Source organism: Nyctibius grandis, chromosome 11, assembly GCF_013368605.1.
Source record: "Nyctibius grandis isolate bNycGra1 chromosome 11, bNycGra1.pri, whole genome shotgun sequence".
In the NCBI taxonomy this organism is placed as follows: domain Eukaryota; kingdom Metazoa; phylum Chordata; class Aves; order Nyctibiiformes; family Nyctibiidae; genus Nyctibius; species Nyctibius grandis.
In genome coordinates this window covers 10,312,817-10,337,215 of record NC_090668.1, presented here as the reverse complement: position 1 = coordinate 10,337,215, position 24,399 = coordinate 10,312,817, and the positions used below count along the sequence as shown (strand labels likewise).

The following is a 24,399-nucleotide window of genomic DNA, read 5'->3' as shown; positions in this document are numbered from 1 at the left end:
GTGTTTTGTATTATTCCTAAAACCTCTGGTTTGACAGCCAAAGAGAAGCAACAACCTTCATAAGAAATAGGAGGCTTCTGTTACATGTCATCCCATTCACTGCTGATGTACATATCTCTGCCTCTGAAGCAATGATTTGCATTCTTCTCAGTTTAGTTCCACCATTGTGATTTCTTTTCAAACTACCACTCTATCAAAGAAAACTGTGAAATAAACTCGTGTTTATTTCTGCTTTAAAACCAAACAAACCACCACTAACGAAAACCACCAAGATCTCCCATACGTTTTGGACAAGTTGTTGCAGTGTGCTTTCTTAAGCAGCAGTCTCAGCAGACAGATAAGAAAGCAAATGGGCAAAGAAACAAATCTGGGTTTGGATTTGTTCAGAAGAGAGGCAAAACAGAAAGAGATTTTTTGGAGAAACTTGACTTGCTGTTACTTCCATTGATAAGAAAAATCAACAGTCCATTATCCAGCTCCGTCAGGCCTCCATCTTTCAGGAAGGCAAGATTAATTTCTATTTTTATTAGACTTCAAACCTTAGAAAAAAAATCTCTATCCATGCTGGGTTATTTGGCCCACAAATCTAATACAAACAGATGGCATCTTGGGCATTAATACATGCAGCTGCCTCCTTAGCTGATATTTACTGGCAGTAACATCAATGAAACTGTTTCATCAAGACATTATAAGATGCTTCCTAAGTAGATATTATTTTTCTCTTGCCTTTTCTCTCTCTTTCTCTTTTTGAGTCACTTGTCCACACCTTTCTGAGACAGCAAAGAGACCCCCTTGGATTTCAAAGGATTATGCACTGAGTGAGCTGGAATTCTGACATGTATCTATTAAGCTAACATACCAGATGAATACCTTAGAGTAGCTTATGCTCCTTACCATGGCCTTATTTGAATGTCCTCCTCCCTGGAATTCAAGGTTTCCATAAGCATCAGTTGGGTATGTTTGGGTGTGTTTACTGATGGACCATTTCTCTGGCTGAGCTTCCACTTGCTTTGTTTCTTCTCCATTTTTATTAGCTGCTATACTTGGAGGAGGCGGAATATGTTGGTTAATGAGCTGCCCACAGCAGCACCTGTAAGTTAAAATTTTAAGCAACTTTGATTACAGTATCTTCAATATCGTATGGTGATTTAAAAAAAAGAATAAATCAGAAACTAGATTTTCAGCTGACCATGCCTTGCTCTACATGAATCATAGAAACACCTCTTCTAGGTCATATCTGTTGTATTTGCCTACACACATATACCAGAATTACTAGCCCACAGGTGTTTCTTAACAAGCAAAGATAAAAAATTTCACTTCACTTCTGTAACACACTGGAAAGCTGTTCTAGGCTAAAAGACAGGGAAGGAGGAAGGCGGCAGAACAGGAGCAGTGACCATCTGTTTCTTACTCAAAAGGTGACAGCTAGCACGTGACATAAATCGTTATGTTATCCAAACAAGCTGGACCACAAGTTAGCTAGCCCATGCAGTAGCAGTAATACTAATATTTGGACTAAGAATTCCAGTCCCCCTGTATAGCATGTTATTGGTAGTGACATACCAACTGTGAAGAACGGTACCACTTGCTTCACAGTGCACATCATTGCATCCTTGCTTTCAGAATTCAGTATGAACTTATGCTCTAGTTTGTAAAGCTAGGAACTAACAACTCACTGCCTCTCCTGCTGCCCAGCCTTATCATCTCTATATGACATGTCCCATGGCTCTGTACAGATTCAAGTGCAAGCATGTCTTGCACTTTTGTTCCCCTGTCATCTCCCTTTAAGGGCAGTGAGTAAACTGGGTCTCAGTTTCACATGTCTAAATCCAAATGAAGTCCAGTTTCTTCAGCGTTAAGCTTTTCTGTTGGCCATAACAAGAATTTCAAATGTTACCTGCTAATGTCTTTGTTGTTGGCAATTACATAGATGCACTCTCTTTTTGAAAAGGTCTTCTCAATCCAAGCCTTTTGACCCTTAAAAAGGAGAAAAAATAAGAAGAAACATACTGAAATATTTCTGTGTGGCAGATATAGTAATATTTGCCTTCTATTTTCAGCTACTGTTTTTAAAAACAAGCACTGAATGAATTAAATCACTTTCAAACACCAGATACATCTACTCATGAAACAAGTAGGTGATGTGAATTTTCCATGACTTGGATAAAATTCAAACCTCGAATGTGTGTAAAAAACTACGCGCAAAGATGCTGATCTTGAAGTTACAATATTTATCTGAAGGTCTACCAAAAAATGCAGCTGCTTCTTCCTATTTTAGTAAACAGTAAATGGATTCAAAGTAGTATGGAAAAACAGCATAAATTGTGATATAAATGGATTACTAGTATTTACTCCAAATAATACTTCAATATTGTTCTTTGTATGTAGAAATTGCTTCCCAAAATCTTTGCCTACTTAATTAACAATCTTCTCAAAAATATTTTTTTCCTGTTGTAAATTAAGTCCCAGTCATTCCTAAGACATCTTATTCTTAATGAGACATGTCTCAGGAGGAGACATTCCTTAAATTCAAAGCACATTTGACAGAAAAAGTACAAACTCTTCAGGCATGGTGTATCTGTGAAACAGGAGGAGGAAAACAACCTTGAAGACAAAATAAAACTGTGTTGGCCTATTATACTGTGTTTGCAAACCAGAAATTAGACCAAGTTCACAGCAATTTTAAAAACAACGATGTGTAGGCAAGCTAGACCAGAATCATAGATCTGCACAATGCGGTTAGAAAGTCTGTTGCAGCAGTGCAGTCCTGTTGCGTCTGGGAACACTGAAAGGAGTGAGTTCAGAAATAGCTGCAGGCCAGAGTGTCCCATAGTTTCTTACTTGCAGACCCCAGGCTTTCTCTGTCCCTGCAACCATCAGCAAGGCAAAGTATCATCATACGAAACCAACTTTTAGTGGTAAATTTTAAAAAGTGAACTCAAAAGCAGCCTTTTAATTTGAAAGGAATGAAAAATGTTAAAAAACACTTACGATTTGATGACATCAGTAACTTTGCCTTGCTGATGAATAGCTGCTTCTTCTGAGTTTGAATTAGGAAATTCTGTCTTAATTTGTTTTTCGAGTAGCAAGCAAATGTCATATGTTTTGCTTTAGTTTCCTCTGTGGAAGTGAAATGAAATTTTTGCAGAGACAAAAGCCAAAAATGACATGAGAACTTTCAGGGTTCCTTCAACAAAAAAAAAAATGGGCCTTTCCTAGATAAAGGACGGAAAACCTTGCTGATTTCCTGACTTAGAAAGTCAACTGCAGATTTCTGTCAGATGAATGCTCCGTCAGCCTGTCTGGTAATAGCTTTGAGACTGGACTAGCCCCCTAAGTGCTGCACAGTCTACAGCATGATGAATAGAGGGTGTGGTAGTTCATCTTTTTTTCTTGTGTGAGGCAAGAGCTGTCTCTGAAGTTCCTTTGTTTTTTGACTTGTTAGTTCCTGTCTGGCTTCTTCATTTCCTCCATTATGTCTGAAATAATAGGAGACTACTTGAAGTTCCCTCATTGCAAATAATTGCAAATAAGTTGCAAACCCAAGCTTCCACTTCAATGAAAAAGCTGTCCATAATCTGTCCAGGTACGTAAACGTTTGCCTCTTTCAGGTGCCTCTGAGCCAGAATGCCTTGACAGTCAGTGGTCTGGGAGATCCTGCACTTCTGCTCTGAACTCTAATATACTTACTGATTTACCAAGGCAGAACCACCTAATTTCATTTTAAAAGGCATTGTTTTTCAGGAGCTCATAGTACCACAGAGCAAGGAAGAGTTAAGAACTCAGTAGACAAAACGTTATGTAGCTTACAATGTTACTTGCTTCTCAAATGACAAGGCATATATTTTGGGAACTTAGCATAAAGAGCTTGATTATGTAGCAAATTTTGAAGGAAGAGAGTATTAAATTTAATATCTAAAGGCCATGTGACTTGGTCGGCTTTCCTGTCTTGACTCCACGTATTCCTTCTTCAAATGAACCTAAAAAGCCTTCGTTCTCAAAAATATTTAAAAGGTTCTTTTTATATGCTTTCTGGCAAGGCTTTTACAAGATGACAAGTTTTAGCAATAGTACTGTTAGAAATAGAGCTCAGAAAATGCTTTAGTTTTATAGCATCAAAGTCTAGTTATTGAGGTGCAGTTCTAGAAAAGTACAGAAGAAATCACCCAAGACACGGACATCCATGATGCTCTGTGGTATGCGGAGGTGGGTGGTTACATCAAACAAATGTCATTTTTAATTAATTTTAAATTAATTTAGGATTTATTATTATTTTATATATTTTAAACATATTAATTTTTTTCCCCAAATAAAATTTTAGATTTCTGTGTGGTCTCTGATAACTCCTTGACCAAGTGACACAAATGCCCAAATCAATCCCACAGTGCAGGAAACACTCTTCAAAATATAACAGATTGCTACACAGATAACAGGGAACAGATGCTGCACATTTAACTGTTCTGTAGAGAATACTGGAAAATGCAAGCTAGAAATATCAAAACAACTTGGATTTTTACACTATGTCGTTGACTACTGCTATACCTTATTCCTCATAGCTTACCAGAGTTTCCTTTGCTGTTTTGTGTGCTTCATGTAAAAACAGTTAATTAACCACTGGATTAAGTCACAGACTTAATATCTGTATTTGGAAGGAAGCTGTTGCATCTTAGTATCTAAAATGAGCTCTACAATACAGCTGAGCTCTCAGCTGTGCAGTCGTTCTTAAAACCCCTCTCATAGGAGGTCTATTATCTGCTGCTACATTGAAAAAAACCTTACATACTCACACCTAAAAACCCCGTTAGAAATCAGTCAGTATAGGCGCTACAGCTGGACAACACATTATGCTCTAGTGGCTTATTTTTCTGTGCTAATGAGAGGAAGGCAAAAGCAGGCATTACAGATCAGGGAAATAAAACCTCAGCACATTTGATCAGACTTTGAAGTTTGACTCCTTTTGTCTATTTAATCTGCTTAACCAAAGCTTCATTATAATCCAGTGCAAATATTTGAGCAGAAACATTCACTGTCAGAAAATGGGCACTTTCCCCACTTATTTGATACAGACTCTGTACATTTCTCTGTCTGGATTGAAATCTATTTGGTTTCTTGAGGAAAAATATAAGTATGCATACTGTCTCTAGTGAGTTTGAAAAAAATAAGTGCTTCTTGGAATGAATGACTTGTTAAAGGACTGACAGATCAGCTACAGTTTTCAGACCAACAGCCAGTGGGAATATTAGGCTGTCAAATAGTTGCTGCCAGCAAGATTATGACACTAAAAAACACTGCACATTTTCCATTCACCTCTAAGAAACACCAAAAAACAGCAAGATCCCAACTTGCTGAAAGTAGTGAAGTTCAAACCTGCTTATTATTGCAAATAATACTGAATGTACTAATCAGAATCTGATTTTGAAAACACACATTTCAGATGTTCAGTGGCATATTAGTTCTCCTTTATGAAAAACTGAGAATGGGTCTCCTAAATTATGATAAAAACTAAACAAAACCAAACAACTTCTAATTCTTGGTCATCAGCCTAGAAATCAGTATGTTGCCAAGAAATAGTATTAATTAAGACTGGGTTTATATTATTCCTCTTTATGGATTTGTTAGTTCTCTGTAGCATTAAAAGAAGGTATCCTCCTGCAGAAAGGAACTGAAATCAGTGTTGTTGGTTTGTAAATCATAAGTCAACAAAATCAAGGCCCTAAACAAATAGTCACTTTTCTAATATAGCCATTAATAAACACCAGAACTAGTTCTACAAATACCAGCTGTCCTTTGACTATCACAAACGAACTACATACACTATTTGCTGAGCCATATGCATATCTAGGGCTGCAGACATGCAGTAACCGAAGAGTAAGTTTTCTCTCACCACCACACACAGACAATTCCAGTTTGCTGCTGAATTAAGGTTAAATTTTATGTATTTCACTTCATGTATAACCAATCATTCAACAAGCAAGTACCGGGCCTGAATTTCAGGCTGTACCAAAACAGATCCGATCCCACAGTTCCATTTCACTGCAGCTTCATGCAAAAGCAGCAGGTGGGCTCTGGACCAACGCACCTCAGGTGAAAATCCAGGGTGGGAATCAACACAGGAGAGCAAAGCCACTGGAAATGTCATGCTACAAACTCTGACACACCATTGTGCCACCAGAAGCTGTGAATTTGCCATATACTTCTGCAGGATAGCAGCAGTATTTAGTGTCTGTGAATAATCATAAAACTACCACTGAAGGAAGTGAAAAAATTTGGGGGTGAAAGGGGGACAGGTATGAGAGTCATAGTATCACTGGAGCACATCCAAAGCCCAAACTCAACCAGAACTAAAGCCAATGTAGTCAGCCCTCTCAACTGCCATGATCACCAAAGAGAGATGCTCCATGCAACAGGGACACCTGTCTTTGCTGGATGGCTTGGCATGCTTGACTTGGTCACAGGACGGGATGGGGCTTTGGCCTTATCTTGCAACTAGAGAGCACCCACTGTGGGACAGCTCTTTGGCACCTGGAGCCCTACTAAAGAGCACACGCTCCCCAGCTGCTGCAGTCCAGTGAGGCTTTGCCTGTACCAGGCACAGCTGGTCAGCAGACCAGCAGGCATGCAAACAGCAGTGCTTGGTGCATGGAGCCATGCACAGGGATCAGACGCAGCAGACTGTGCCTGGCACACGTATGCAATGGGGGCGTAGGCAAGGGACCAAACAAATGTATGTCGTGCATAATACAGGGTTTGACAAAGCTGTTCAGGCTAAACCAAGCACAGAATAACACAAAAATGGAGTTGGCTGGGCAGCAGAGCTCACATCTGTGGAATAATACAAATTACTTTCACCAACATCTTGTTAAGATGTGGATTGATTATTGCCATTTACAGAAACATTCAGCTGTAACCCTGTTCATACCATTTTACCAACATTTCTTGGTAATCCTCCATTAGCTTGCAGTATGCTGCAAAAGGTGTTACCACCAGGGAAGTCAAAGCTCAACTGTGTTGCCCAATTATTTAATTAGAATGCTCGACAGAATTAAACTGGGATATTTGTGTCAGATTTGAGCAGAGAGATGTTTGCTTTGATGAGATAGAGAGAGAAAGAAGTAATCTGGAGATGGAACTAAATTCATACTGTGAGCACATGCACAGTGTGTGCATAAGTCCATTCACCACATAAACAAGTCCACAGACTTTTGTAAATGCCACATAGGTAATCACGTTCAGTTGCTGTTACTTGAGAGAAAACAAATAAAAACTCTGCCCAATAAACAATTGGGAGAAAAAAGAAAAGACATCATTATTTCACCAGAATCCCTGTTATCTGCAACTATCTATTTTGCACTGCTTTTAAATGCAACATACCAATTACACTATCCATCATTCTTCTTCACTTTGAAGGAATAGTTTGTCCAAGTGCCCAACTAATCAACCTTTCAGGTGATTAGTTCTACCCAGAACAATTGTCCTCCCAGTAACACTGTTCTTGCTTGGAGAAAAATACTCCAAACTATGTGACAGATGTTAATAGCCAATTTTGTAGCCACTCATGAACTGGTAAGATTTTACTGAAAAGTTGTTCTTTGCTAAGAAATACAGGGCACAAAACCATGATGCTATTTTAAATCTGTGTTCTGTCACTATGGAGCCACAGCCATGAACAATGTCCCAAACTACAGAACATGGTGACAACCTGTGAATCAAAACTAAATTTCCGAAACCCTAGTTTGCATGAGTTACATTAAAAATAGTTATTTGTACAACTCATAATAGTTTTAGCAATTCTTAGAATATGAAGTACCAAACAATATCCAATAGAAAGAGGATCTCTCATATTGTTGGACAATTCTTATTCTCATCCCACTGTATTTTTCATATGGTTTAATTTGAACCTGTGCTCTTGTAGCAACCTTGTCAGGGAACCATTTGCTCTGTGGTTGAGACTAACACACAACAGGCAGGATGGCAGTGTCCGTAAGCTATGTTGTTAATTTCAAATTGAGACCAGAAATCTCTCCTGCTGCTGATGTGGAAACCAGTAAGTAGTGCTTCACTGCACAGAGAGCTGTAATGAGCTTTCATGCCTTCATTATGTGCTCTGTGTTCCTGGCCTGCTGGTGAGGCACGCAGCAAACATGCGCTGAAACAAGAATAATAATTTTCTCTCCACATTCATTAACTTAGGGACACAGTCTACAAAAGGAAGTAACAAACTCTCTTTTCAAAGTTAACACAATTCTGCTGCATCTCCTAGGAGGTACACAGCTCTCCTTCAGGGGCTGAGAGATGTGAAAAACAGCTATAGCCTCAACACTGCAGCAGCCCTGGCTTGCTCTGACATGGTTGGATATACCCAGCTCCAGAACAAAGTCTATGGAAGCACATAAGTAAAGTGTGTTGGATGAGCTCAGACACCCTACTGAGAGGCAGGCACAGCTGCTTGGGCACAGCTCAGCATTAACGTAACTATACAGATAATGCAACTAAACTAAAGCAACTACACAACCATTTAGAGTACACAGCAGGACAGCTTGGTTCAGTGCTTGCCTGCAGAGAACATACCTTGTGTAGTTTTGCAATGGAGAAATTTTTTTTTGCATGGAAAGCAAAAAGAAACTCACTGACCGGGTTACACACCACACCTACCACGTTTTAAGGTAGCAAAAGCCATTCTTGCAACAGCTCAGCCCCATCCTTTACTGTACCAAACGTCAGAGAAGAGTTTTTTCGAAGAAATGTTAACGATTATGCATAATCTCTCTTTGTTACCTATTCCAGTTCTGTTATTAACTTGTCAAATCCTTCTCTTGCCTTTAGCCCCTCTGTTTGAGATGCTAGGGAGATGAGGAACACAAATACATACCTGTACTTAGCCTCCTTTCCGAGACAGCAAGCAGCCTCTAACATGATGCTAGCCAAAGTAGCCTGGTAATTACTAGTTTCTTCTATAAGATAATTTGTTAATAATTCTTACTTGAAGATATAAGATGGCCCTGGTATCTAGCTCTGACAAGGCTCGGGAATGATTTTTGTACTGTAACAACTACCTGCCCTGTCTAACATAAAGACTCTTCGCTAGATCTGCTTTTAAAGGAAGTCAGGACGCTCCCATATTATATGCATGTGTGATATTTCTCTTAAACTACTCTTAACTATAAGCCTTTAATACAGACTATTCTGACCTGAAATAGAAAAAAGCTATTATCATGAAAACCCATGGGATTCAACACCCTTAACAGCAGATCTTCCTTTGTGAAATTTGTCAATACTTATGAAATCATAACCAACACAACAAGGTACTTCCCTCATTACAAAACTAAGCCTATGAATAGTTCTAACTAAAACTACCCATGTGCTTAATTCTCCTGGTTATTTGTGATTTAGAAAACTGTGTCAATAGATGTTAATTATACACGCAAACAAAGACTAACCTGCACTTAATGACTCAGATGCAAAAAACATTGAATTGGACTAGAATATTGCCTCTGTCTGAGAGAGATCTGGGTCATTCGAGTCCACATTATTAAGAATAATGACTATTAGTAGAAATGATCAAAAATGTGTTTGGAAGAGATTAAAAATATAAGCACTTCATTGATGTATGAGGTTACAAAGTACTAGTTCAGAGATAACTTCTATAAAATTTCTGATAAGCCAGTTAAACATGCTCATTTTTCATACAGGATGCAATAGTAAGGTTTGAGACTTTATAATCATTTTTCTTTGAGAAAAAGGGCAAACCATGAATGGAGAGCATTTTAAGAGAATAACTACATGTTGTGTGAGGTATTACTTATCTATGAGAGTTTGTTCTAAACGTACAGTTCTAATTAGTACTACTTGAAGTGCAGAGTGCACTGAACAGGTAGGCTTGGAGAATTTATTGTATTGACATTTAAAAAATGTGGTGAAAGAAAGCCACTATTTAAGGCAAACTGCTAGGCATGTTAATGAAACACACTTTAAAATTACTACTAAGTAAAATTCCTATATTCACAATATAATGCAATATGTGCATATCTCAGGAGTCTCTAAACTCTGGAGATACTGAATAAATATATATTTTGAGAAAAGATAACATAAATATTTACTTCTCTCTTCTGCTTTCTGTAAATATGCCCTCTTTTTGCAAATATATATATATAATATACTAGTTATCCAATCTGTCCCTTAAGAAATTAACATTAGTTTGTAGCACATACAGTTCTCCTGAAAGCAAGATCGCCAGGTAGAATTCTGTTAAACAGGCTGAGCTGCTGAAAATCTGCAACTTGCTGTGGCTAGTTTTACACCCTGTAAAGCAACTCTTTTCCAGGCATTAGTTAATACATAAGCTTTAACAGAATATGCCACAATAAGCTGCATTTTATACCTCGCTGCTTTCTGTCATTTTCAAAAAAAGAATTTCCAGCTAATCTAAGTCTTGGGCTGCAGGGTTTGCAAAAAATTATTCCTTGCAATATTTTAGATATAATTATGAAAGCATTGGAACTCAAGGGTTAAATTATTTCCTGAAGACGCTAAATATGTATGTTTATATATTCTATATACCTGAGAGTTGCCAACATTCATTGGGAACTTTCTGTAAACTTGAGTACTTCAGGACTGAAATAATTCCAAAGGGCGAGGGCAATGGCAGATTTGAAATAATTTGATAGACAAAAACAGTCTTCGGAAAATTTGGTCAATCTTCTTTTCACTCCTTACCCACCTAAAACCCTCAAATCTGCGAGTGAAAAGAATTAATAGGCACAATAGAACCAGAAAACAGTATCTCCAGCGATGTTCCTGGACTTTTGTTTTTCATGCTGTACAACACATTGCTGTTCTCTAAAGAGAGAGAAGAATACATCTAGCTTCAACGGATCATAATACAGTCCAGGAAACACAACACAGGAAATGCTCTGCCTGTACTAAGATACAGTATCATTTACGGTTATCAAATATTATGTACAACTCATTAACATATCTGGCTTTAAAATGTTAGCTGCAGTCTACCATTTGAATGAAAATGATAGCGGGGAAAAATTATGGTGAAAGTTTCCGTCTACCGGATTTAATCTATTATCAAAACTGGGGAAAAAAATTTTAAATCCTGAATTAGGGGCGTTAAATGAGACTCAAACAGGCCAGAAGCTGTGTTCATGACCGTCTCTGGCTTGATAGCCCTCTTGGAGCTACTGCTACTCTGAGATGTCCTTCCTCAAGATCCCAATCGCACTACAGCAGAAGGGGTAGGAATGACAAGAGTGGATGGGAACATCATTCTCTGGAGTTGTGATTTGAAGAGCTAGCGGGTAACAAGGGCCAAAACTAAGCCTCCTTGGCTCCTCAATCATTTGAAAGATTGGTACATGAATACTCAGGGATCACATGTAGGTTGGATCTTGATGAGGGAGTTCTCATACAGACTTCTCATCTCAGAGCCCAATATGCTTTATGGCAGAAATGCACTACTTCAAATGACAACAGCAATATTGTTGATACAAATGCAAGGAGGCTGTTGAGAAATGTTTGTTATGTCTTTCGCTGGGAAACCCCCTTTACTGGCAAACCGCACTGGGGTAAGGAAAACCACCAAAAACTATGCCCTTTTCTGTTCTAAGACTTCCATAATACTTGATCTACCATCAGACCTTGATAAACTCAAGTGAATACAAACACACAGAGAAAGAGGTTGTTTATCAGAAGGTTTGTTGCCAAAAGTGAACTCCAGAAACTGGGTAATTCTGAAAACTGAAAACAACCCCAAAACAAAGCAAATTCCCAACCTACAAAACAAAAAAAAACCCAACCCAAAACAAAAAAAAATCCCCATTTGCTGTAGAGGTAGCTCTAAACTAGCATTCAAAACACTGAAATATGTAAGATACGTTCTCACCTAATCTCTCTTTGCCAGCATTTCTCCATCTTATTACAGTCATACCCAAGCAACATTCTAATTTTGAAATGTTTCGAGACACCTTTTTTGGACTTGGAAAACTCATTCTGTCTTCTTGCAATTAGTACTTCAGGTTTCATGTCTTTCAAAATAAATGAGAAATCTAGGAAGCAGTCTAATCAGAACATTGTCATTTCACTGAATTATCTTTCTCCAATCAATCATAGGTCACTATACAGCTCTTCAGCGCAAATTTCAATTATGCAAGTTGATGCTAAAAAAGGTAGCAAAGCAGAAGATGATCAGGAATGAAACGAAAAATAATTTAAAACCATGTCCTACCTGCTTGTCCCTGGAAGTGTTTCAGAGTCTGGAAAGATGAATTACATATAGAGTAAATAAATTGCATTTAACTCTGAGCTTCTGTCCCATCTTTCTGTTTATTGTTCAGACTTCTCATTCATCTTACTGTTAGGACTTCCCGTCTCTCTGAAGTTCATGAGAATTCCCAAGGAGATGGGTTTCCACCACTTTAAGAAGAGAATCTCATATGATAAGCATGTGAGCAGCTTCTTTGTTCAAGCCAATCTCATGACTCCCTTTGAAGGTAATCCTTTAGAAGTCTCATGACCCATCTCCCTGCCCAGAGGGTATTTTCATCTCATGGTGGAACAAGGCACAACAAATCTACTTTGATAGTGCCCAAATCTCCAATTTGTTAAACCTCCTTTCCTCTCTTCAAACAGTGGATATACTTGCTGTAAAAATGCCGGCACTGCAGAAAGGCTAAAGCAGGAGCTGAAACTTTTAATTTGAAGTATCCCCTCCCTTCTGCTAAAATATCAATGTTATTTGCATAATTGAGACAATTGGACATAATAGTCCTTTCAGGGGTCCTCATTAGATGTACAGCTCTACATTCTTTGAAAAGGAGAAAAAAGGAGGTCATACAGCGTTAATTATATCTAATCCTTTTTAGAACAATTTGAAGTTGGGCAAAATGCTGTACTAAAACAGCTGAAGTTGTAAATAAGCCATTCATTTCGTAACTTTAAATATCACATGTATTTTCATACCCTGTTGCTTTTGTCAAATTAATTAATTCCTCTGCTGCAAAGGGCTTCTTTTGCATCTTCTCATGCTTTAAAACTACCAATAGCAAAGGACACAGTGTGTTGCAGGTAGTGCTTTTTTCTGCTCTAACTTTCAAATATCTACCTTGTCTTGCTGGGCTGGGTGCCAACGTAATGCAATAGATAAGGATGACATCTAGAGTCACATCTAAGGATCATACTATGCAGAGCTAAAAGCAGTCTTAACTCCTTGCTTCTGCTGCACTGCACTGTGCAGACAAGTAGCCTGCTAGACTCTAATCTTATTTCATTGTTCCTGTATCTGATCTCCAATGTACTGAACACATACTCATTTATGATTGGCAAAGAAATATTTTACAGACATCATTTCAACTTCTGTCCTGCCCTAAATGCCAAAGCATGCAGCTGAAACAGCTTTGTTTTAGAACCAGACCATGCTCTTCCTAATGAAACAAAGTTCCTGCTGACTTCACGAGAAACAGCAATGGGGTACAGAAGAATTAGACGTGCCTCTGGAAAACTACAATGCCAAAAAAATTTTGGACTTCATTTCTGTTCAAGGAAATGGTAAACTTTGAAGAAAGCAAGACACTAATAAGAAAGCACGAAGTCAAAGAAAGTAAGCAACTAAGTCTGCTGTGGGGCACAATGCTCCATTAATAACAGAAATACAGGGCATTCCTTCATTTAGGGTATTTTTTACTTTCAGCCTTCACCCAAAGTTCACTAAATCTAATGACAGACTTTCTATCAATGTATTAAACAGACACTGAAGCAGGGCATATCACAGGTGTTCTCCACAGTTGCATAAATTTCTTTTTCTGTGCTTTCAAAATGATGTTGCTAGTTCTGACTTCTGAAATCACATCAAGCTTAAGTTCCAGTTGTTGCAGAAGCTGTCTGATATCCTGTTCAAACAGATTGTCTCAAAGCCACTACCCACCATTCTTGAAAGCTGAGAATAGAAATGGAGGACATACGATAAAGTCAACAGATATTTCTTTTTCCATTGAAAACCAGACTTCAGGCATAGCAGCCTTTATGGATGTCTCTTCTATCTGGAACATGGTGTACTCTGTGAGCTAGAAAAAGTTGACCTACTGGACAAACTGCAAGAAATATTATCAAAGATATATAAGCCAGAAACCATATACAAAAAAAGTGATTTGGGTACTTAACTCCCTTCTGAAAATGGTACTCGGACATGCAGCGTTGTATGTTTCTTTGGCTAGGTTCTCTATGGCAACAGAAGTTAAAAAGGAATAAATTCCTTTTTGCTCATGAATGAGTTCTCCTTGGCCAGCCATTATGTGAGAACGTGGGCTGTATGTACAGTATCTGCATTTGGAAGACAGGACACATTTTAAGAATCAGTATTGGAAACATCATGCCTGTGCATTTTGTTCTTCCATTTGTTACTCAGACTGCAATGACAGAAATGTATAGCTGAGAAAGAACAGTATTTTTTAAACTCAAATGTAAGTTTCACTGACCCTTCCCTTAGTGGAAATTAGATAGGCATGCAAGCCTGCCAGGATATACCTTCTGCAACACCGTAACTGCTCTGGCACCTCAGTTTAAGTAATGAGACTGATGAAAGATAACCAAGCCATGTGCATCTACCCAAAAGGAAAAAATTGTAGCTGTTAAAGTGTTCAGTTTAAGGTGACTGAGAACAAAGCCCCCCCTCTACAAGCAATAAGAACATTTTCCTCACTTACCAATGCAAATAAAGAACAAGTTTTAAAAAACACAAATTTCAGACTGGGTGTTTGTCTACGTTTAGTGCACACCCAGGGCTAAACAATAACAGGTTTTCTCTCACCCAATGTTCTTTCCCCAACTGAGGAAGGGAATTGGAAAAAGGAAGGAGACTCATGGGTTAAAATTAAGCAGATTTAATAAAATAACCAATATAAATGATAATACAAAACATACAAAATTATACTTAGCTACAAAGTTGCAGCAAGTTGCTCCAGGAATAGCAATCATTGGCAATGAGAAAGAAGGAGGAGATAAGAGCAAAAATACCCCACCCCAGCAAGCCCTCCGCCCTCCCTTTTATAGGAACTTGATGTCAATGATATAGAATACACCTGTGGGCCAGCCTGGGTCAGCTGCCCTGGATTTAACTGCTGAGGGCCTTGATCACCATGGCTGGCCACAAACTGAAACCAAATCCCAATGAAACCAGGACAGTGTTTTAAGCAATGCCAAAGTTTGCCAGGATGCCTACACTCTAATGAGAATGTTCTGAATAGTAGTTCAGATAACACAAGATATCATTCTATATATATAAAAATATAATGATAATATAGTAATAATTATATAATATAACAGGAATTAACTAGCATGTTCTGGGGGTGGAGTGGGGCAGGGAACAGCCATGTAAAAGCAAAGGGACTTATACACAGTGTGTGTAAAATAAACCTTAACAAAATTGACTAAAAACCCAATAAACGTGCACTTCTGTTATCAAGGGCAAACAGCCTACTGTCTGCTGTGCTTACTGTCTGAAATGCCTATGACAAAATTCTGCATGGTAAGAGGAAGAAATCACTGACATTTAATTCCAAATATATAATTCTGTCAAGTTCAGCCAAAGTGCTCATTCAGAGTTCAAAGGAATAACACACATGAGTGAAAAAAATTACATTCTCAGAGAAAATGCCACTACACAAAAGATCGTTTTCATGGATGTCTGCACACATACTATGGGAAGGCTCACAGCACTTGGGAGTTTGTTTTGTGACATGGCTTGATATAAATGCACTGTGAAGGAAAGGGATAAAGATATGCATCTCTGTGCTGCCCTCACTGTGACTGTCTCAGAAAAAAATTCTCATGGCTTCTGATGGTACTCAGTACCCACACACTTGCAGGGAGTAAGCAGGAATGAAAAACTGATGAATTTGGTTTTACCCATTTAAACAATATATTCACATACAATATAGAGGCATTAGTCCATGCCAAAAAAAGCTTTCTGTACATTCCTCACTATCAACACATGCCCTTATTACTCCAACTGCCAAAATAAAACATGCTTGCTTCACCGACAGCAAACAACTTATCTTCAAAAAGTAACAAGTTGTTATGGTTTTATCACAACTGCTGCAAACCTAATACCTGGGTAATCAGTTATATTTATCTATGAATAATTGAAAACTCAGTAAACATAACTGTTTTTCCAAGTGATAAGTTGCAGCTGGAATGTTTGATAGCTCACTTACTGAATACGACTAACAGCATTTTCTCAACAAAAAGATAAAATACATCACACTCTTCCCTGATCAGATGCGTTTGCTGGTCTCTCCCAAATGTGTCTGCATCAATGAAATAAATACAAAGACAGACAACATATAATTTCTTCTCAGATACTTACTGGTCTTGAAACTACTCCCCTAATAAAAGCAAAGTAATTCACCTAGTATGAAAGAAATATTTTCCCCCTCATTTTCTTCTTCTGCATTGTTTATGTAGCATTCTGTAAGATCTAACAAGCCATGTCATGTAGATACTAGTGCATTCATATATCAAAAGTAAAATTTATGGAGGGTAAATGTGGGAGCTTTACTTTGAAATGCCAAAATGCAGTATAAAAAGACGCAATGTTTCACATTTTTTCTGCAAAACTATTTATAAAATTGTACATGAGTAGGAACTGAGCTAGACTACATGCAAAACACCTAGGGAATATCTTGTAATCTTCCTCACGGTCATTATCGGACCAAATTCAAATTTGAAATGTCCCAGTAAACTATAAATGTGAAAGTCATAAAGGAGTGAAATATAATTACACTGTGACATAATTAAGAAGCTGGGGGGGGTTGGGGGGTGGGCAGGTGAGGGAACCACAAAAAACAGTACCAAAATCCCCTTGGGACCTGAGTTTTGACATTTGAGAGGAACCCATTGCTACTTACAAGCCAATCCTGTTATGATAACTGAGACGAACTGGACCTCAAAGAATCCCATATTTTTTCATACCTGAATTAAATCTTGAACCAATGACTAGGATTTCACAGAATGCAACACTATTGAACTACTGAAACTTGTGATAAGCATTAATAAAAATGTCACAGATACGGATGTCAGAATAGACGAGAAATGATGCGATAGCAATCTGCCTGTGAGGAAAAATAAACTAGCTGAGACTCAATCAGCAATGGACAAAGACGAAAGGCTGGATTGCTCATGACAAGCTTGTTCACATGAAAATAGAATAACCATCCTAATAATACTGTTTTGTAGCAACAAAATTCATGACCATTCACAGCAATGCTTTGATCGGCCACAAAGAACTCATGAAGCAGTAGCATGTACGAAAAGACAAAAGCAACCCTTGAAGTACAGGTTTCTTAATTATTCAAAAATTTAATAATTTTTAAAAGTGCATGTCCCAACACATTCTGGTACAACACATATCACCTGATGCCACTATCAAATCTGCAACTAAATGGACTATTTGAAAAACTCAAGGACAAAACATTGGAAGAGAAGAGTATCTCAGTGTCTTGGGCTATGATCACTGTCCGAGACTGAACGGGTACACTAGATTCAAAGTGCGGGTGGCTCTAGTTGTTCTCCTTTTTGCTTGGAGGCAGCAGTTCGCATTTGGTCCAGACATACACTACCTGAGCACAAATGAAAAGCTTACATGAAATGACCTGGTAAGCTCAAAGCACTGAAGTCAGTGACAAAACAGCCAAGGCAGAACAACATTCTCGCCAAAAGCAACTATAATTTTTGCTCAGGAATAACACTTGAGTCTTTTCCCCTTCTAAGTCCAAGGTCTCACTGCAACACGGAACATGCCGGTGAGGTGGCTGTGGTACAGAGAAGGCAGGGCTGTCACCTACCTTACTGCATTGTGGGCTAAAACAAAGCACTGACTGTAGCCTCTAGAGCTCAAATAAAACCTGAGTTCATAAAAGCCAAAAAGCAACCTCAAAGAAGAAATGGTTTGGTAACAAAATGATCATAAATCCTCTTATACTAGTGAAGAACTACCCAGGCATTCTGGGTGTTGAACAACTAGTACAAACAACAACTCCAAAGCCTTACAATACAATCAATTAACAGTATAACCTGTGAACAGAAGTGGTGGGAAATGGCTTAGTTCCCAATCTGATTCCTATAAAGCAAGCTATATTTATTGAAATGTGATAATCTCTGCATAAAATGGGTTTGGATGTGCATTGGAATTATCTGCCTAGTTTGAAGTACAGGCTATTATCCCCAGCAAATTTCTTATGACCTTAAGTAGGATCTGATGATACCACGCAGTGCAGCAGCAGTAAAAAATATGTTCCACTCACTCCCTCCTTTGTTTAAGTTCCCAATCTGCAATCCACTGAAAGCATCGAGTTCCTGTAAAAAAATATACTGCCTCTCATACAGGGAACGAGTGCTTTTAGTTGGACAAGATTGTAAAGTAAATTTGATGATTTCTTTTAACTTTGGTATATTATCACTGCAATTCTTCTCTAGATGACATACACGTATAACTAAAATAATTGCCGCCTTTACTGCCCAGGTTCATCTCTGAACTCACCTGCAGCATTCCTCTAGAGTTTTGTCAGATGGTTAGAATTTGAAAGAGTATTTTTAAAGCAGAACAGAAGAAAATTGACACAGCTTTTTTTTCAATCTGGTGCTAATGCAAGAAAAGCTGTTCCATCCTGAGAGAAATGTGAGGGAAATTAGTTATATTGGGCAAGATTTCACCCACTGATAAGTGTTTCTGTAATTCAGCCAAGTGCTGTAAGTACTACTCCTCCCTCATGGAAATGCTTTTAAACTTCACATAGCAACAGTGGCAATTGTATATGTTTCAAAATTCTCCCTCCCTCCCTCTCCCCTTTTCTTTGTGTTTGAAGGGGGTTTGTAGTACAGAAAAAACACCAATGAACTGTGTTCTGCATAAGCACAACTGACATCAAAGATGAGCTGTAACAAAGAAGAAAAAAGTGCTGATCACTCAGGGCAGCAATATACCAATACCACCCATGCTACCCTCGCCACGGGGGACTCAGCACTTGAATTCCTCTCCTACCTGGACTGCTCACACACAGGTTTTAAACCAAAGGTATTTGCTTAACTCTTGATTCTGTAAATGCCTACACACATGCTTGATTTCATAGCCATGAATAGCCCCCCTGATTTCCACGAAACTATGCCATACACAGAAAGCTGTTTACAAAGTCGATGAGACAATGGGGAGCTTAAAGCTAAGGCTGTGTCTAAGTTTGCACAGGATCAAGAGTTTTAAAATGGCATAAAACAGTGTCTTCTACAATAAAGAGAATATTGTCCACTTCACTAGCAGTGTTTATCTGAATAGTTTAATGCACAAACATGGACTGTCCCATTTAGCCTTCTACAGTAAACAGCTATTCATCTGCTCACAACATTTTGTGAAGTTAGTATTACTCCCAAGCCGAAGAGCTTGTAGATGTTCTGAAACCATGGAACACTTGAACAGAAATCTACTGTCATAAATGCAGGTCCTGCTGATCAATACATGGGTTAAGGTAAATTAAAACCACAGTAAGTTGCTGAAACGGTATGAGGCACTGCAGCTTTCAGCTTTGTCAAGCGCGTTACATTCACCCCCGTAATTAAAACAGAAATGCCAGAAAGCAGAAAATACTCTTGTTAAGCGAGATTCTGAAGTCAATAATTCTTCTAAGAATTACCTGGGGGTGGGGGGAAGAATCTCTAAATCTTATTTCGTTTCAGTAATCTTCAGCTGCACAACCGCTAAAAAATAATTTAGGAATTTTCTCCCTAGTGTATTTAGTTTTACATTTTTATGCAAATTTTTTCTCTGCTAACAAGTGTGGCAGTGGCTGAACAAATGCAAGTGTTTCTGAATAAATGCTCAATTTCATTATATGCCATGAGACATATGTGCATAATTCACTCTTTAAACGTGCTTTCCCAACCTTCTCCTTAGACTAGCACTTAGATAAAAGAAACAGGTGGGTTACAACACCATTATATCACCTTGAAAAGTTATAGAATTTGCAAGTCAGTATGAAAATTTACATAGACGATCTTCTGTCTTTCTATTCAAGATATTCTTATCAAGTCCTCTTTGACAGAGGAAAGCACATTATAAATATGGCAGCCCCTAGCTTTATTATTTCCTTCTAGGAAGACTGTGGTAACCTAATGTACTTGGTGATTCTGTACACCATCAACAGGTACCTAAGCAGAGAGTAACAACCTAAGCTTAACCCTTACTGCTATTCTAAGCACATATTAATATGCTGAGCTTAAGCTTTACTACCAGTCTGCCACAGAGCTGTGCAGGAGAAGCATACAGCCCCGTGCACCATCACAAAGGCAGCTGGAGAGGAACTGTAGTTGGTGGCAAATAGAGCAGCAGTGTAAGCTCCAAGCTGCTTCAGCACACAGGTTTAATTGCAAAATATTTACAAAGCATGGAGTCCAATCAGCTGAGGTTTGCTGGAAGATAACCTGTGCCTCACTAATGCTCTAACATACGAACTGCGGATTACTTTTTCATTTCTGATTTGACAGTTATCTAACAACACAGCGCCTACTAATAGATTTACCTGCTATACAGGCACAGTACAATAGTCATTTTCTTGAAAGGTGCAAATCTAAAAATTGAAACTGGAACAATAGAAACCATGATATGGAAACTGAACTGCTTTCCAGCAAAGGAATAGAACTCATCTTATAAAGCATCTCTCTCACTAACATCAGAGATGATCTTTTAATACCCGAAACAGTAAGTGTACTCCCCTGCTCCAGCCCTCCCAGCTCCATTTCATTACAAATATAGTAATTCTCAGACTTCTGACATTTTCACTGGCTGCTGCTTACCAGGCTTGTTTCTGAGGATAGAACAAATAGTGGCAGGAACCTTGCATAGTCTTGAAATAGGAAATAGGAACAGAATATTTTAGCCTCCAGAAATTATGCTTACTATGATAAAGGACACCTCTGCTGAAAGAAAAATTGCCATGGGTTGGCAGAGGGAGAAGGGCAACATCTGTTTCCTCACATAAAGAAAAAACCCAACTGCTCGCTAATAATCCAGCTTCAAGAAAACATGTAGTACCTGTGTGTTAGTTTTGTGATGATCAAGAGCCAACACATGGAAAAAGGAAGCTGATGAAGTTGCATGCTTTGGATATGGCTTCTCAGTAACTCTTTATTCCCTCAGCAGCAGCAGCCTCTTCCTGCACAGTGATTTCTGCAGAACCATGACTCTTATAAGCTTCACACTTCTCTGACTACAGAGCTGCAGCCCAGCTCCATTTTAAGTCTCCTTCTTTTGACTCAATGTTGAAAGGCAACTGTGAGTACAATTAAGTACTTACTTTTTCATATCACTCATTAAAAAGTCATATCAAGACTGGCGATCATATTCCTCCATACTTATCTTTCAGAGTATCTCTGAGTTCTTAATACACCTGAGAAGCAGAAATGCCTGTGGTGGTCCAGTAAGCCACAGGACAAACAACTGGAAATGAAGGTCAAAGTGAAAACCAGTCTTTACTAATAATTATGGAGAACATTTAATTAAGTCATTGGGAAAGCTGAAAGGAGAATACCAGAAGTAAAAAAAAAAAAAACAGGCCCATTTCTCCCTCTCTCAAATTGAACATCCTGCCTGGACAAAACAAACAACTGGATGAAAAGCATTTACCTACAGCCAAGCTTAGCCAAGACAAGCACTACAGAGATTGCTCTGTGGGGAATTTACCTTCCCAATACTCTTCAAACAGGGAAGAGATGCTTTTAATTATGCGAGCCTTTTGTACTCCTCAGTACTCTCAGGCTATCTGAACATATTTCAGAGGAATTTTCTCAGATTAACACTAGTCCCTGTGCACTGAAGACCCAGCAGCAACCCGTGTGCACTAGGTCTGTTACAGGCTGAACCTTCTGGTTTCATTTCACCTACAACGAATCCAGTTCATGCCTGTTAGACCATTCCATGCTGTGAACCAAAGCAAGGGAAGCAGGAATGACTGGGAGATTTGCTTCACAAACATCTTCCTGCTCTAAACTGAGTGTGATGTTCGCACTCAGCTACCCAAATTGCTCCCCTGTTTTAAAAAAAAAACAAAAAACAAACCCAAAAAAACCCACCCATACAATTTTCTTTTAGAATGAAAGGCACAATTGACTTATTTTACTTAGTTTTCTTACACACACACAAAATGATTAAATACACATTATTTAAATAACATGGATACCAGTAAAAACATTAATATTGCCCCCATGAAGCTTGAACTCTGTGCAGTAAAACTGAATTGATAAACATGACGTTAATAAAATAGAAGAAAATTGTTCACACTAAGGGGTGTTTATTTGGTTTCTGAGCTGGTTTTAGTCAAAATCAGAACTTTTGTTTAAAGAGGAGACTGTTATCCAGTCACTGGGTTCTACTCAGGTAGTTCTTCAGGTAATATATTCACTTTGCATGAAAACACACTCAGAGAACCCCCAGTTAAAAGGTATTTCTCTTCTTGCCCTAAAAGATACATTTTGAATTGCTTAGTGTATTAATATAGCTCTAATTTTGTAACGGTCATTTACTAACTTAAATTGATATTGAACAAATGCATAGTTTGCAATAAATTCAATTATTCTCAGTGGAAGACTCTTTCTAATTAATTAGTTTAGATGTTTCTCTTAGCAAAAGAAAAAAAGAAATGAGTTCAAAGAACAGATTTTTCTGTTCATTCTCCTAGGCAGTGCAACTGCCATACCCACCACAAGACTGCTTTTCTGACTTGTCTAGCATGTGATGGAAGTTCATTAAACATAGAACACAGTTTTAGAGTAAAGCAGAAATTCTGAAATTTAAAATAAATTTAAAAGAAATTTAAAAGAAGTCAACAGAATTTCTAATGCAACTCTGTAACAGGCATTATAGAGGAAGACTTGACCATAACTCTGTGCCTATTTCCATGCAGACTCTTATCATTCCATCTGAAAAGGTTATAAGGGATCCAGATTCCCTACAAAAGGTCTGGTAACCTCCTGGATCTAATGTGAAGATGTGAACGCTGAGGATGTGGAAGCACGAAATACATGCTCAAAACCATTGATGTGAGCTTGCAATCATGCACTGCTATTGAGACTGAGAGCTTGCCAAGGCAGAGACAGATTTTTCTCTGTCTGTAAAGCACAAAGCATAAGTATAGACCTCATATCTACGAATTAAAGTACATGTGCAATATATTATGAACACCTCTTAAATACATTTAGAGATCCTCTAGTAATCTAGCTGTAGCAATCACATCTATGCCGCTTTCATGTGGTAGACTGAAATCTGGGGCATTATCTCCTTTCCAAGACCTGTTCTGTAATAATCCTGCTGGAATGCACAGTGTGTATCAACCTTCTTAGCCTTCCTTTTAAGAGTGACTGTTTCTCATATTTCATCAAAGCTATATCACAAGAAGTTACACTTACAGAACTGCAGTGGTCTGGTTAATCAAGTTATTTGGAGCATGTTTCTCTCAGATAACTATATTCTTTGGCTGGAACTCATGAAAACTCTTTAGGTGGCTTTCCTGCTTGCTTTCCCTTTCATTTGGGAGCTTGTGGGTGCACTCTGTTTGGACCTTATACTTACCAGTTTTCATCAATATCGTTGTATTAACTCTCATGGTATTTGTTCATTCAGTGAAGGTTTGTAGCAGTCCTGTTAGGTTTTTTCCCCTGCCTTGGCAGAGGGAGCAGAAAAGGGAGAGCGAGAGAGAAAAAGCCCAATATTAATCTAAACTTTCTGCCACCTGAGCCTGTTTAGGATGTTTTTCTCTAATATGACACTGGTTCTCTTTTACTGAAACTCATGTAAAAGTTTTGCACACTGACTTCTTACTATACTTGATACACTGAGGTAGGCTTGAACAAGAGCTCTCTTAGCTTACAGCTGTGAAAAACAAGAAGATTTCAAAGTGTACTTCTATACATTCCACTGCATTTATCTCAGTGTCCTCTAAAGTGCTTTGCCACTCTTTTCCTAGCTTGTCTGGTATTAAGGCTGTGGTTTGAGAGATACAGGGTGGATTATCTTCTTGTCTTAAATCCTCTTCTATCTCCTAACTATCATAGTTCTGAAAAATCACAGAATGATGCACTGCTTTTCTTCTAGAATGGGTTTCTGAACAGATCCAGAAGAGTACTAGATCCTTGTGGAGGGGCATCTGGCCACACTGAGGGGTTTAAGAAAGGTCAGTATAATGAAGGCACAGAGATACTGTCAAGTCTTGGTGCATGTAGTAGAGCCATCATCAGCAACTCTATAGTTACGTAGAATCTAGGCTTTCCTTATCAGCATTATTCACAATAACTGAAGTTTTTATTTATGTCAATATTTAACTTGACACAGAAGACACTCAGGGACAAGTATTAGAAAACAAA

The 24,399-nt window shown here is 38.3% G+C and overlaps 1 protein-coding gene across 1 annotated transcript in view; it reads right to left on the bottom strand.

The window, feature by feature from the left end:
• TRPM1 (transient receptor potential cation channel subfamily M member 1) overlaps window positions 1-24,399 on the bottom strand; it is a 114,336-nt gene that overhangs the window by 40,163 nt on the left and 49,774 nt on the right. The window contains exons 4-5 of the mRNA XM_068410745.1: window positions 1,898-1,977; window positions 895-1,090 (exon numbers count right to left, since the gene is read on the bottom strand). Coding sequence (XP_068266846.1) covers window positions 895-1,090; window positions 1,898-1,977 — 276 coding nt within the window. The remainder of the gene's footprint in view (window positions 1-894; window positions 1,091-1,897; window positions 1,978-24,399) is intronic.